At 38.5% G+C, this 13863-nt stretch overlaps 1 protein-coding gene across 2 annotated transcripts in view; it reads right to left on the bottom strand.

Moving 5' to 3' along the window:
- BTBD7 (BTB domain containing 7) overlaps window positions 1-13863 on the bottom strand; it is a gene marked incomplete at both ends in the record, with an annotated part of 35770 nt that overhangs the window by 5821 nt on the left and 16086 nt on the right. Inside the window, 6 exons of one of the 2 annotated variants that reach the window (XM_079536881.1) lie at window positions 719-908; window positions 2295-2408; window positions 2639-2782; window positions 3005-3165; window positions 4732-4807; window positions 5950-6158. In XM_079536881.1, the coding sequence (XP_079393007.1) occupies window positions 719-908; window positions 2295-2408; window positions 2639-2782; window positions 3005-3165; window positions 4732-4807; window positions 5950-6158 (894 nt within the window). The remainder of the gene's footprint in view (window positions 1-718; window positions 909-2294; window positions 2409-2638; window positions 2783-3004; window positions 3166-4731; window positions 4808-5949; window positions 6159-13863) is intronic. The other variant, XM_079536882.1, reaches the window with a different exon arrangement.

The raw sequence follows: 13863 nt of genomic DNA on the forward strand, positions 1-13863 counted from the left end.
TCCATACACTCTTTCAGTTTGACACTGAAAGACCAAATAGATAAACGACAATGTATCACAATGACTGTGGCTTTCCTATGAGTGTCAACACCAAGTAACCTAAAGTACCTACACATCCACCTAAGAAAATTTACTCTTTTGCACAAGGAATTAAGTTGGTTTGACTTAAAAGCTCAAGCAGATTTGGTAAACCAATAAAAAAAAAAAAAAAGCATTCTGAATGCCTACCTTCAATATCTTTTCTGGAAAACTGAGCCAAGTTGACTGTTCTACAGGTTATGGTCCACCTACCTTTTTGATTTTAGAAGATATTTAGCAATTTTACACCCTTCTGAATCTTATCCATCTTGGAGGACTGGTATAAAACTGATAAACAACCACTGATAACCAACCACTCTGAGAACAGGGAGCCAGGGTCCAGCAAACATTCTACAGTAAATTTATCTAGTCCAAGGTTTTTCAAATTGCTGAGCCAAAGCAGGTAGATGTACTACTCCTTCTGTAGCTCACCTTCTTACAAAATGTATATGGATGGCATAATAAATCATCTCAGAGCAGATCAATTCAGAAACACTACTGCTGAGTGGAAAGAAACAAACTATAAAAGTACTCCTCTCTGAGGAGATCACAGTATTCACACATTCATTTTCCCCTGTTCCAAAGGCCCCAACCACTCACAGGAGATCAAGCAGAGTTACCAGCGATCTAGCAGCCTTACCTGGGATTTCATTGGCTATGACTGAAGGAGGACTGGACTGGTTAGTGCTAACTTGCTGGTGGGTAATCATGTGACAGCACTGCGGCACCGCGTTGTTTACCATGTAAAGGGTATCTGGCACATTGGACATTCGGACCATCCGCAAACGAACGAGATCGGTTTGTTCCACCATCATCTCATCCAGTACTGACTGCAACGACAGCCATTAGAGCCCTTGTGAAGGCACTGCACACATCCACCAGGACCTTCTGTAAGCACTGCCCCAAGGCCACCTAGAGCTGCTGCAAGCACAGCTCCAAGGCCACGTGTCTAAAGCAGGTCCCAAACAGTATTTGACACATCCACACCACTTTCTACTCTAGTTTCCAGTCACTATTAGCACTGGCTTTTCAAAGCTAACAGTAGGCTGGTGAATAAAGTTTGGGAAGATTGCTTTAATTCGTATATGTCAAAATGAAAGTATTCTTCTCAAGGCAAATTTAAATGCTCCGCCAGACAGTTATGGTTCTCAATTCTCTGTACCACTGAAAGACAGAACCTTGAAAATGAGATGTGTTTCCCTGAGATGTTTTAAACAAGACAAAGGGATTTGTGCACATCTTTAAATAAGACTCTTATTTAACCTTGTTTTTCAAAAATAAGGTGAACAGAGGGAAATAAATTAGAAGTCACTTATCTGAAGCTTTTGCACTTCTCAGTAATCAAAACGAGTAAGAACAGTTACCAGATAGTAAACAAGAATAATTCCCCTAAGCTTAAACAACAAATTATGCTTCTTAGAAAAATAACAGCAAAACATAATGCTAACAGAAACAAGTCAGACTCCTGACCAAAAAAACATGTAGAATGAACTTGAAGATTATTGCTAAAGCATTCCCATAACACACACTTGAAAACCAAGCGTCAACGTTTTTATTACACATTTTTAAACATCTGTTAGTTTTGACAGTCCAAGGTACAAAGCTAAGTTTTGAACTGGCTAGTTCTCCTTTCTTCCTTTTGTGCCACCTGGTGCTCTCTCATCTGTGCTCAAAATGCAAAACAATTCTTTTTCCCCTCTCCTCAAAGAGGATGTCACCATTTAAGCTTTAGAAGGTATTTTTGTCTTAAGCACAGGGTGAGAGATCTGAGAGCAGTGTTCAGAGTTTCCAGGCAACGTGGATGTGCACAGCTTCACCTTACCCTATTGTTTGGCAGTCACCTGCACAGCTGGGACTCACAAGCTCCTGACCTAAGATAGAATTGCTTCAAATAATTAGCAGGCCATCTATAAGGGTCCCATCCTGCCAAACAGAATATGGCACGGGCTCTTCAGTTTTACAGTCCTCATACAAGATATTGAATAAGGAATCCACTACACAAAGGACTGTAATCAAGTTGGACACAATATATTTATTCCACTTTGCACAGGACTGAAAGAATTCTGGTTCTGATTCAAACAACAAAACGAATTACTGGAGTCCTCTGCCCAGTGGAATAGAGGTTCTCCACCCAGCTCAAGTGGGAGCTGGGGAGCCTGAAAGACCTGGCACCAAGATTGCTGAATATCTGCAGACTGGGACTCTCAGGCTCTCACCTTGCCATCCGCCTGCCAGGTGGGCTGCCGAGGAGCTGGGCCGGCAAACTGGCTGGAAACCAGGGAGGTTTCCCTCAGAACGCTGCTTTGTTTCCGGTGGAATTTCATCAAGATCTGTCTCGCAAACATTTCAATTTCGACAAAAAAATATTTTGTTGAAATTTTTCTGATCAGTTCTAGAGACTTGAGCCTGATGATCAAACTTGTAAGTCTTGTTAAATTGAAAATGTTAGTATTTTAGGCCAGTACATGCAAAGAAAGACAAAACACACCAAATTTTTCCCTGTTTACAGAACCCCCTGATGACTTCAGTGTAACAACAGCCAAATATTGATGATTATTACCTTAGCTTCCTCCACATACGGTGAGAACAGTCTCGGCCGCACATATATTCCAGCATTTTTCTGTCTCAGCCAGGCATTCGACTTTCCACCTTCTGATGTTGGTAGCATGTCTGAAGGAGGAGTACTAATCAGGCCTCTCTTCATCTTGAAGAATGGAGACAAAATTTAATGTTTTACTTAAAAGAAAGAACTTGAAAGAATCCCTACACCACTGTTTTTTTTGTTGTAGTTGTTTTTTGTTTTAGTTTTCTGACAGATTTGAAGTACAAAAAAAATGCAAAAATCCATGTAACCTTGCATAGACTTCTGTAGAATCCAACATACAAAGAAATCAGAGATGATACTTGTACGAGATGACTGACTTACTGCATCACTCAGTACTTCACTGCTCATGGGTAAGATGTGCTCTATGCGGACAAAAGGTAAAAGTGGAGACAGGATCTCTCTCAGCTCCTCAATGTCAAGATCTCTTCTCTTCACACCTCTTTTATTCACACTGTGAGCAGTACCACTCAGTAAATTAGGCTCTGCGGAAAAGAACAAAAAATAGTTATTTTATACAAGAAAAATGTTCAGATAAGAAATCATAAGTTATGGGCTTATAGGAAGTTACAGAAAATTTAGAAAAAGCAGCATTTCTCAGTATTGTCCCACAAAAGTGGATCACACATTAAAATTTGATACAAAGCATCAGCAGAGTCAGGTTATATGACCGCTGGCCATTTGTATAGCTGTCATGTTCAGTGTGTAAGCCTGGAAGAAACACAAGAGTAGCATTTGTGTTCCATGTTCATAAAGCTCTACCTAGAGCTATGCTATAAAAAAGTTTGTGTCTTGCTGCAGTTCCCCCCGTGACGCTCTTCTGCAGTGCCTTCCTTCTTCAGAAACCAATTTTCTACAAATTAAAGCCTGAAGAGACTGCTGGGATAAATTATTCCAGCCTCAAAGGAATAAACACTCTAGTAACTGCAGTGTCACAACCACTTAAACTGCTCTCAAATTCATAAGCCATCAATTTATGCCAGGAGTGGAATATCTTTCTGAAGACTGCATAACGATACCATATGACATTCTGGGATCTTCTTTCCCCAAGTAACTACCTACTTTTACCTGTATTTTAAGTACTCTGCCCAACCTGAACTTGACTAACTTGAGTCTGTGAGGAAACTTGTCAAACATTCCCCATTCAGTACAGGCAGCCCAAGTTCAGGTCATATTTTTACTGCTTTCCAATATTTGACTGATATCACCACATTCACAGTTGCAAGTGTGTTACATTTAAATAAAACCATGGGACTAAATTTGGGCCCTGTCTGACAGAATTTGACAGATTTTATTTCTGCTTTTGTGCATCACATCATCCAATGATCCCAGGAAATAGAATGAGCTATTTACTTAATGATCATCACAGAGCAGGAAGCTGCACAATTACTCCAAACAAGCAGCTATGCCACCATTTCAGTCAGCTTAACTTGCTCCATTACGTTCCAACACGCATAACTCAAACACGTAAAATTTTGTTTCAAAAACAGAATTCTAGTACTTAGGTCACTAAAAATCACACCATTTAACTCTTTTTTTTGTTGTTGTTCTTGCATGTCATCCAACATCCATGACAAAACAGTTGTACTGCAAGCAGTAACAGCAGATTTCAAAAACACAGTAAGCCGCAACCATCTTATTCCCCATTCCTTCTCAGGTAGGTAGGATAGATTGCTCATAATCTGTGAGGCTTTCATTATCTCCAAGGATGAATACTTTGTAACTTCTCTGGGCAACCTGTTGCACTGACTCTTCTTTGCAGTAGGAAAAAAAAAAGAAGGGAATTAATGCCTCATGGCAGCCACTGAAAGGATGAGAGGCAAAGAAAAAAGCATGGCTGCATTTTCTTACTAAGACATGTCAGACATTGCTAAGATTCCCCCTAAACCCATTCTTCTTCAGACTGAGTTACTTCAGCTCCTTCAGAACATCTACACTTTTTTTTTCTCTAGAGGATAATTTACCCTTTTCAAAAGATTCTTGTGCTCATCTAGTTTAGAAACATTATGGTTTATTTGGTTCGACAGCACATGGCTGAAAAGCATCCTCACCTCGGTCTGCTATTCTCTTCATCAACTGGTGTTCTCCCCATTTAATTAGATATTTTAGAATATCTTGTTCACTTGCCTGGGAGAAAGAGAAAGTCAGCAATCCACATATGATCAGTTTAAATGACACACATACAGACACAAACCTCTCATAGTTAAAAAGAAACAACTGTAGCAAAATAAGTGTTTTATGTCTCCTAATAGTACTTGTTCTAAACATTCCAAGGAGCACTACTGATATATCAGCACTCTAATTCCTACATTTAGGTCATTTACTGAATCCTTAGGAAGAAGAACAAGTATTACATCCAAACGACAGATTCAAAAGGGGCAATTCCAACACTGGGCATTGTTTAGATCTTCTACTCAATGTTACAAATTCAGTATCTGCACAGCCTGAGAAGTTATAGTAACTAAAATCAACTATATGATGACCTCAAGCATATACTAGTCAAAGAACAACTGTAGAGGAAAAACTAACATAGACAATTAAGTTTGTTTTCTAACAAATAATTTTAAATAACCTCTAACACTCCATACTTTAAAAAGCAAGACTAGGACAGATAGAATTTAATGGGTCCAATATTGTTTATGCTGTATTTGGTAGCCATCATTAAAGATATATTCACCGAGGAGGTGGCAGCAAAAAAATCCCCACAAGCTTTCCATTAGTCAGTATGGTTTGCTCTCCCTAAACCCACACTCACTGAAGGAACATTACAAAGCAAAAAGAAAAAACAATTGATTCCACAGTGCCTGTCAGATGAGACATTTTTGTATCCTCACTAAAAAAAAAAACAAAAAAAACCAACAACCTTCTGAATTTATTAGCTCTCACTGCCTCTAACTAGGATATACATTGTAGCAGTATAAGTATTATGACTACATAATAATCATTATTATTTCTTTTCAATAAAACGCTTGAACATGCAAGGAAATGTTAAGTTCACAAAAGCTTTATTTAAAATAATTTGCATCTGTTTCTAAGCTATTACCAACACCTTAAGTAACAGCATATACCATCAGCTTGGGTTGTGTGACAAGCCAAGAACAAAATAGTTTTCTTATTCACTACTTCAATTTTGTGTTTTACTTCTTAAAAAGTAGTGCTTATCTACAAAGCTTCTGACTACAATCCAAGGCTACTCACAATTGCTTCTGGCAGGGGCACAACATATCCTGCTTCAAGCAGAACCAGCTATATTCTGAACTGCAGGTTACCTGTAAATAGTCAGACTGAATAGCTGTAAGCAGGTGGTCCTTGCTTAGTTCATAGAAGACATCTGAAGTCATGACCTGGGTAAACTCCTCACAGAGGAAATGCAGTGCTTGACGATGAACCCACTTCGAACCGTATGGCTGAGAACTCCACTTCAAAATGGCAATTAAGGTGTCTAGAGAGATGCTCTCAGCAATAATATCTTCACAGCCTAGGAAACAAAAGCAAAGCAAAACAAATCAATATAGCTGTTATAGAGTCACTTAGATCCTGAAGTATCAAAATACGTAATATAAAGGAGTACATGACTCCCATCACAGTTAAAGTGAGAATAAAACCAGAAGTGCCCTACAGACCAAGGTCTGCAAACAAGGTTAAGTTCTGACTGAATTTTTAACTGAGGTTTAGGATTCTGTTTGGTCATTTACCTTTTATAGCCACACAAAACGTTACTTCTACTGGCATGCCAAGGTGAATGTCTGAAAGCTATTTCAACCACACTAGAAGGCCCTTTGATTAACACACATTAAACACACTGTCTGTAATTCATTTTAAAATTGCAGGTTTGAATGCAAGCAATTACTAGTTACAGCATATTCAGAAAAGGCACAAAAGCCCTAACACAGGTGGGATGTTTTGCTGGTGTCACTTTTCACATGGACTGCGAGACAGATTGTGCAGAGGATCAGAAGCAAGAGCTGTGAGGTACTGCTTATACTCAGCTCTTCAGCACAGCACGAGGGCAGCAAAGCGTAGTTTTCTGACTAGCAGTAAAGGCAGGAAGCAGTGAGCATCTGCTTTAGGCCATCATCTGGCAAAACCAGAGGAGTGCCAGGACAGAGAGCACCTCTTCAGATATGGAACAAGAGAGAAAGCGTGCGAGAAGCAGGTGCTCTGCCTTGGGCCAAGCCTGCTACAGCTTCTCTGTGCTTCTGCTGCATTAGAATTTACTCTTTTGCAGAGTATGTGTCTTCTGAAGAGAAGGACATGGTATTTTTCCATTCTGAGAAACAGTGGAATAGATTCAGGATCACTGAGAGGAAACACTGCAAGAGGGCTGAAAATGCAGGGAGCTGGGATTGCCCTGCTCACAGACTGTACCACAGTGTTGATTTCATTTCTACATCTGGCTTACATACTCACACAATGTGAGTTCTATTCGCACTATACAGCAATTTGAGAGAAATTCTACTATACAATTAGACATTCCAGCCTCAATCCGCTATAGACACAAAATGATAGCTGTGCTCATGCCCATGAGAAGTCCCTGGATGGCTGACAGCAGAATGCTTACATCGCAATTATTTTACTTATAAGCTATCATTTTTAATATCCTTGTAGCAGACGGGGAAAAAAACTGACTTATTTACAGAAATGTAGCTCCTTACCAAGCATTTGGATGAAGAAAGCAATGTATGTTTAATGTAGCAATCTTAATTTTTGTCAACACAAAGACCAAACAGACAGTCCTGGTGCTAAAGATTTTGAACTGCTTCCATACAAAAAACCAAAAAACATCAACTAATAGAATAAAAAATGAAGTCTGTCTTCTCTACTTAGGTCAGCACATTAAGTGTTGACTCTCTCTTGCAACTAACAGTGTGAATGAGGCATCATTATGAGTAATAAATGTGCTGTGGAAGACTGCAGGAGCACAGCCACTGAAATGGGAAGCTTAAGCAGCAAAGGAAAGAAGGTGGTAACAGAAAGTGCCAGTTAAAACAAAAGGGATATTACAAATTCACCTGTCCTATTAAATATGAGCATTTCTACTCCACACTGTAACAGCCAGCATGTTAATTACAAGAATATTCCAACGTTTATTTTCCTGAACTTGCAAGTACAAAACACAGTGACTGTAGTAAATACAATCAATACTAAGTGAGAGTGCTTGCAACAAGTTTCATCAATATGTCTGAACAAATACAGTTTCAAACACAGTTTTTATTTATTTTCAAGTAAATTTACGGCACTGCTGTCCCCCAACAGTAATATAATTTAGCCAAGTTTATAACCAAAAAAGCTTTCCTCAACAAGCACTTGGAATGATTCATACTTCTATGCGCCTAATATGCCTCAGATAAGACCATACGTATCAATGGAGCCACCAACAAAACATTTAATGGAAGCATATACACTCATAGAAGATGTATTAAAAGTATCATTATGCTATTAATTCCATTTTAGACTCTCCATTTGTCTTTTGTTTTTCCCTGCCTCCAAGGGAAATAAGTTGAAACAATTCATACATGCCTGTTTTATCCTTTACCATTACTGAAGTAATGCAGAATTACCTCTTACCATCAGGTCACACATTTTAACTATGAAAAAGAAGGACAGATTCCTTACTATGTGTGTTGGCCTCTAAACTTCATAGCAAGAACCAGCCTACAGCGAGCTGTGAACTTGCAGCATTACTTGTTTAGAGGAACCTGGACCATCAACCTAATCAGCACTGGCCTGGATGAGAACAGAGGATCAGAACCACTCTCCAAAACGCATTACTTGTTTTTTGGTACAAGTCAGAGAAATGCCCCTCTTCAAAGGTGCAAATCCTCCAGAAGCCTAATGAATATTGTATTCTGAATTCTTAAAAAAATTCTCTTCAAGAACATGCAAACTAGTGTTTAAAAAAAAGTTACTTTGAAAATAAGCCCAAAACACTTCAGCATGTCAAAAATATGAGCAAATGAAATCTGGAAGCTTTCCATTTCAGAATCCATTTCTGCTTACATTTTTACTTGCACCATTTATGACTGACACTGCACTGAATTGTGCTGTCCCCACCTCACCCACACCCCAACCCTCTTATTCACCCTTTTGGAGCTCTGAAGATTGGAAAACATTACGTTTGCAACAAACTTGCCAAGGCCAACAAAGCTAACCTTCCTCTGCAGTGCCCAGTTACAGTAGTAAGAGCTAACTTCCCTAAATAAGAAACATACAGTTGTTTGAAAGGCCACTTGTTGTGTCTCATTCAGCTAAAATCCTATCCCAGTTTCTTGCACATTCTAATTATTCTGCTTGCATACAGCCTGGTTTCAGCAGCTGATTACATCCCCTGAATTCAGAAAGCTGATTACATCTAAGGATTGTTTCATTTCAAAGGCAATACATAGATTTATTCACTGAAATCAGACAAAAGAAAACTTGAACTGTAAGCACAAAGAGCCTTATCCCAAAGTCTTTCATGCCATTTCTTTATCCAGTATTTATTTTAGGATAGCTGCTCCTGTTGCAAAGAGAGAAAGCCACGTATCCGTGGAAAGACAGTTCTGAGGATCCAAGTTCTATGATTTATAGAACCAGAGCATCAGCTTGGTCTCGATTCTTCCAAGAAGTCTTATTGTACAATTACCAGTAGAATGACATCAGATGAAAAGCTCATTTAGGATAACTAGTAAATGGAACAGTCCTTTTCCAAAGTACTTCTATAAATGCATCAGAACAGTGGGTATAAGTATTTCTTCTGAAGCAAGATGAGGTAAAAGAAAAGTGTTTTTCTGAACACCTAAATAAATTAGGACAACTCAATTTTGACCATGGAAGGAATACAATCTTTCTTTCTCTTTGACCAAAGGCTTTCTTGCTTTAAGATTCAGACATTTGGCAAAAAAGCCACCAAATAGCCACAGTATTGTTCCCTACAGCAGAATAGAGTATTTTTTTCCTATGAGCACTGTTTCATAACTTTTAGGCAGCAACAGCTGTTCCAAGATTTATTAGCAATGTCCCCAAGTGCTCTACCACAAGCTTCTCTGACCATCAGTATATTTCAAAGATTCTGCTTGGAGTCTGGAGAAATGAAAGATGACCTTTATCACATTTTGGACAAATTAGTTTATTTCACACCCTCTTTATGCTGAATGCCAATAGCCTTAGGTCCTGCGTGCAAACAAGTTCTGTTTCTCAGTTCCCTCTCATATGTTCTACAGCCCTTGCAAGCAGAAACAGCTTGAGCCCATGTTCACCATACTAACCAGTAGCCTGGATCTTGTCAAGGCAGCTGACAAACCCACTGAACAAACTAAATGCCCTCAACAGTGTGCAAAAGCAGGATTAAGCAAAGATTTTACTAATTAAACCTAACAGTTTTGTAAGTCATTTTGTGGTGGAAACCTTTCCCCTTAAACTCATGCATACCACACCAAGAGAAATAGAAATAAGAATTCATCTTGACAATGAAAAAGGGTCTAGATGTTATTAAATAGTTTCTAAATTTTGTCACGTTAGAAGAGACCATGCACCAGGGATCTGTGATTTTGAATTCGCTAGCATGCAGAAAACAGTCTGAAGTCATGATATACAGCTTGTCTGGACTACCACGTATTCAAAAGCTGCAAAGAAGCACTTTCCAACCATAGGCATCCTTGCAGTTCTAACCAAGTGTCTGGTGCAAACAGAAACGAGAAAGGAGAAAGACATTTAGTCTCCTTCCTGCATCTTAGAAACCCAAGGATGCAAATGTGACCTGTACTTTTAGAAGAAAAGTCCTTAGAAGGAAGCTCACACATGTAGGATGTTTAGTCACAAATGCTAACCTCCTCATACAGCTGAACTGGACCAGACTGTCCTCCTCTTATACTCTACACCTCCTGTTCTTGTGTCACAGCACTACTCAGGTAGCTACACAGTCTACTACTCAACTCCATTCTGTCAAATTTGATTCCACATTAGGGTTTGTGCAACCAGGTGTTTTATTATTTTATTACCAGCATAAGAAACTGGACCAAGGAGACCGAAGTGGGCAGCACAGTAGTAGCAACCCTCTTGTGGCAGCCAAAAACGGTTTAAATCTGTTTCGGATATAAGTGACCTCAGAATTCAAGACATAGCAATACAAGTATCACCCACAAAAACAGTAAGAGCAAAGCAGAAGAGTTCGGTTGAAAACTTGTAGTTTCCAGTCTGTATCATTATCTCCCATAAGCAGCAGTGTAACAACCTGTACTTTACCATAATTGCACTGTGGACCCACTGTTTATCCAGCAGTTACAAAACAAGATAGTTTCAGCAGGTTGACTCTGCCAGCTGATTACTTTCATCTCATTTTAGATTTTTCAGTTTGAAGCAGAACACTACAATTCAGAGCAGCTAGAAATCTCTAGCCCTCCTTCAAAAGAGCATGGCGCTGCCAGGAGAGAATATTAACAGATGCCAAGCCTTGCAGGTGCTTTTTATCCCTTCCCACTTTCTGACACTGACACAAATAAGTTTTAGCTTCTCAGAGGTGAAAAACACCACAAGTGTTGTGCAGAAGATAAAACTGAAGCAGCCCTGGACATCAAGGAGTCTAAGGACATAAGCACTCAAACAATTGTGAAATACATTCAGTACCTCTTTCAAGCTACTTTAATCCTTCCACTGATTTTTCTAAACACAAAGTAATTTAAAACATTTGTGTATTCCGTCTTTGAGAAGCTAAATTCAAAGTACACCTATTACAGATCTGTTAATGCATGCTGCACTGTTATTTGCCAAGTTCAAATATGGAGTCAGCAGCACTTTAAAGCACTTCAGATCATTAAAACAACAACAAAACATGAATGGAAGGTTAAGCAGCATTTTGTGTCATGCTAGCCTTCTTCACACTGGGAACATTCAATAAATGTTGTAAATTCTAACACAGCATATTATCCATCTGTTTGAAATAATAAATTCTAGAGCAGATGAAAACAATGCAACCTGTATAACTTAAAAATATTTTATAGTGTTGCAATAAATTATATAGCTGTTAGTTCATCTGAGACATTAACAAAAGGATTTTTGAAGTTACAAGCTTAGCTAGAAATTTAAGATACTTCATACATGCTTAAGGCATTCAAAATCCATTGCAAAATTCTTTCTAATGCTTTCTCTCCCAAACAATGCAAATCAATTCACTCTCCTGCTCCTACCATAAGCACAACGTATGGATTTAGGAAGCCCAAAATCTGCATTTACATCTTTGGCAGCCAGTCGATAATGGCCCTGGACTGAGCATCAGCATTCCTTAAGCAGCACATTCAGCAGCAGGCAGCTTAGCTACATCAGCTTAAGCAGAAAACAATCGTGGGACAGAAGCAAACGTTGCCAATTTATCCAATAAATTGGAGAGAGAAATTTAACACGGAGACAACGAAAGGCAGGGGAAGAAAGAGCTGATGTTCAGCAGGGCTGCTACCAGCCACCAGCAGTCAGCATTTTAGCTGAATACTTCTAGAAAACAGGTGACTGAAATGAAAGATGGAAAACAGGTGATCAAACTTGTTTCACTGCAAGAAATTGTTTGCAACATCACAATTATACACCCAATTGCAACTCTGATTGCACCACTGGGTAAAATTCTTTCTTTACATATAGATCTAGCATGTAACAATACCGTAAGAAAGACTTTCTACTTCCTGATCTCTCTCATCTTCATTTTCTTAACATAAAATTTAAGTAGTAATTTCAGACTTGAGCACAAGTGAATCATGTTAAGAAAGTAACAGGTCAGATATATGATAATATTTACTTAATTATACCCTGTTTCTTTTATAGTTTAAAGTGCCAGACTAGATCCTTTGAGAATTCATACTGCACTTAACTGACATACTTGCTATAATCTTCCCACAATACATTTGTGCGTATTTAATACTGTTACTGTGGGCTTTCTGGTGCTCCAGTATTTCAGTCCTGCTGAGATCAAGGGTACTTTTGATGTCAGATGATATCTGCCTCTAGATCAAAGACTGTGCTACTAAATATGACTTTATTTTAAAGTGTATTCTCACTCTTGTCAAGAATAAAGAAAATACCTAAAAATAAAAGGAAGGAAATGCATAGTTAAAAGCCTGGGTTCGTGTTATTTTTTACTTTGTACTAATTTAGAAAACTTTCTGGCATTTTCTTTTACCTTACGATTCCCAGGCACGACTACTGCTGTAGGAATCTGCAACAGAAAAGTCATATTGTGCCACCACCTCAACAGGACTACTCATGACAGTAAGCAACAGGGCCAAAATTCGTACATTCAGCATAGATAACCAACAATTAAGATACTTGAGTCAAACTTCTCTGAAACCACAGTGGATGTGGCAGCACAGCAAAGCCAGAAGGGGAGATTGTTTTCACCATGCACAGCAAACAGAATTAGGGAAGTGGTCCAGTTTTAATAACGGTGCTATTGAAGAGGAAGGGATAAGTGATTTTACATCTGATTTTGTGAGCCAGTGCATTGGAACAATCACCAGTACAGTCTCAGAGTGCAGCAAGGTAACAAGTAGAGAGAAAAGAAAGAAAACAGGACGAACAGCAACGTTCTCCTGAGGGATGTGATTGAGCATCCTGAAAAAGGCTCTAATCCTTACAGTCTCTGCAAAAGCAGTAAAGAGCTTTACTTTTTGATAGTTAAATACTACAGAACCTCTAATAACAGTTTCTGGGTTATTAGCACAAATGTGTTTTGCTAAGATCAGATCTAGAAATTAAATATCCTTGCTGATTAGTTCATTTATTCACATTAGTTTGTTTTCAGTTTCCTTTGTAAGATAAACGATCTGTTTAAGCTGATCATTAAGTCAAGGTGAAGCCAAAAGAAATTTTAAACAATCTTGCTTTACTTTGACAGTAAAGACTCTTAGCACATAGCCAACTCATCATGACTTAATCACAGGGAAACTATGAAAACACACCTTTATCACTGTTAGGAGCAAGAAGATTTCACATAGAGTCAAAGCTGATGCTAAAACTGATGAAAAATGACATCTGGATACTTACAAAGTAATCTGCAGTCAAATGAAACTAAAATTGCTTAGAATAAATTAAAAAAAAGTTGATCAAGTTTAAAATACATCAACTTCACTTAATGCTCAACTACAAGCATCCAGCCAAAACTGGGTTAAAGTGAGTAAAATGAGTTGTAAAGAACATCCAGACTTGCATATATTGAGACC

Source organism: Tetrao urogallus (genome assembly GCF_951394365.1).
Source record: "Tetrao urogallus genome assembly, chromosome: 6".
Taxonomy (NCBI): Eukaryota; Metazoa; Chordata; class Aves; order Galliformes; family Phasianidae; genus Tetrao; species Tetrao urogallus.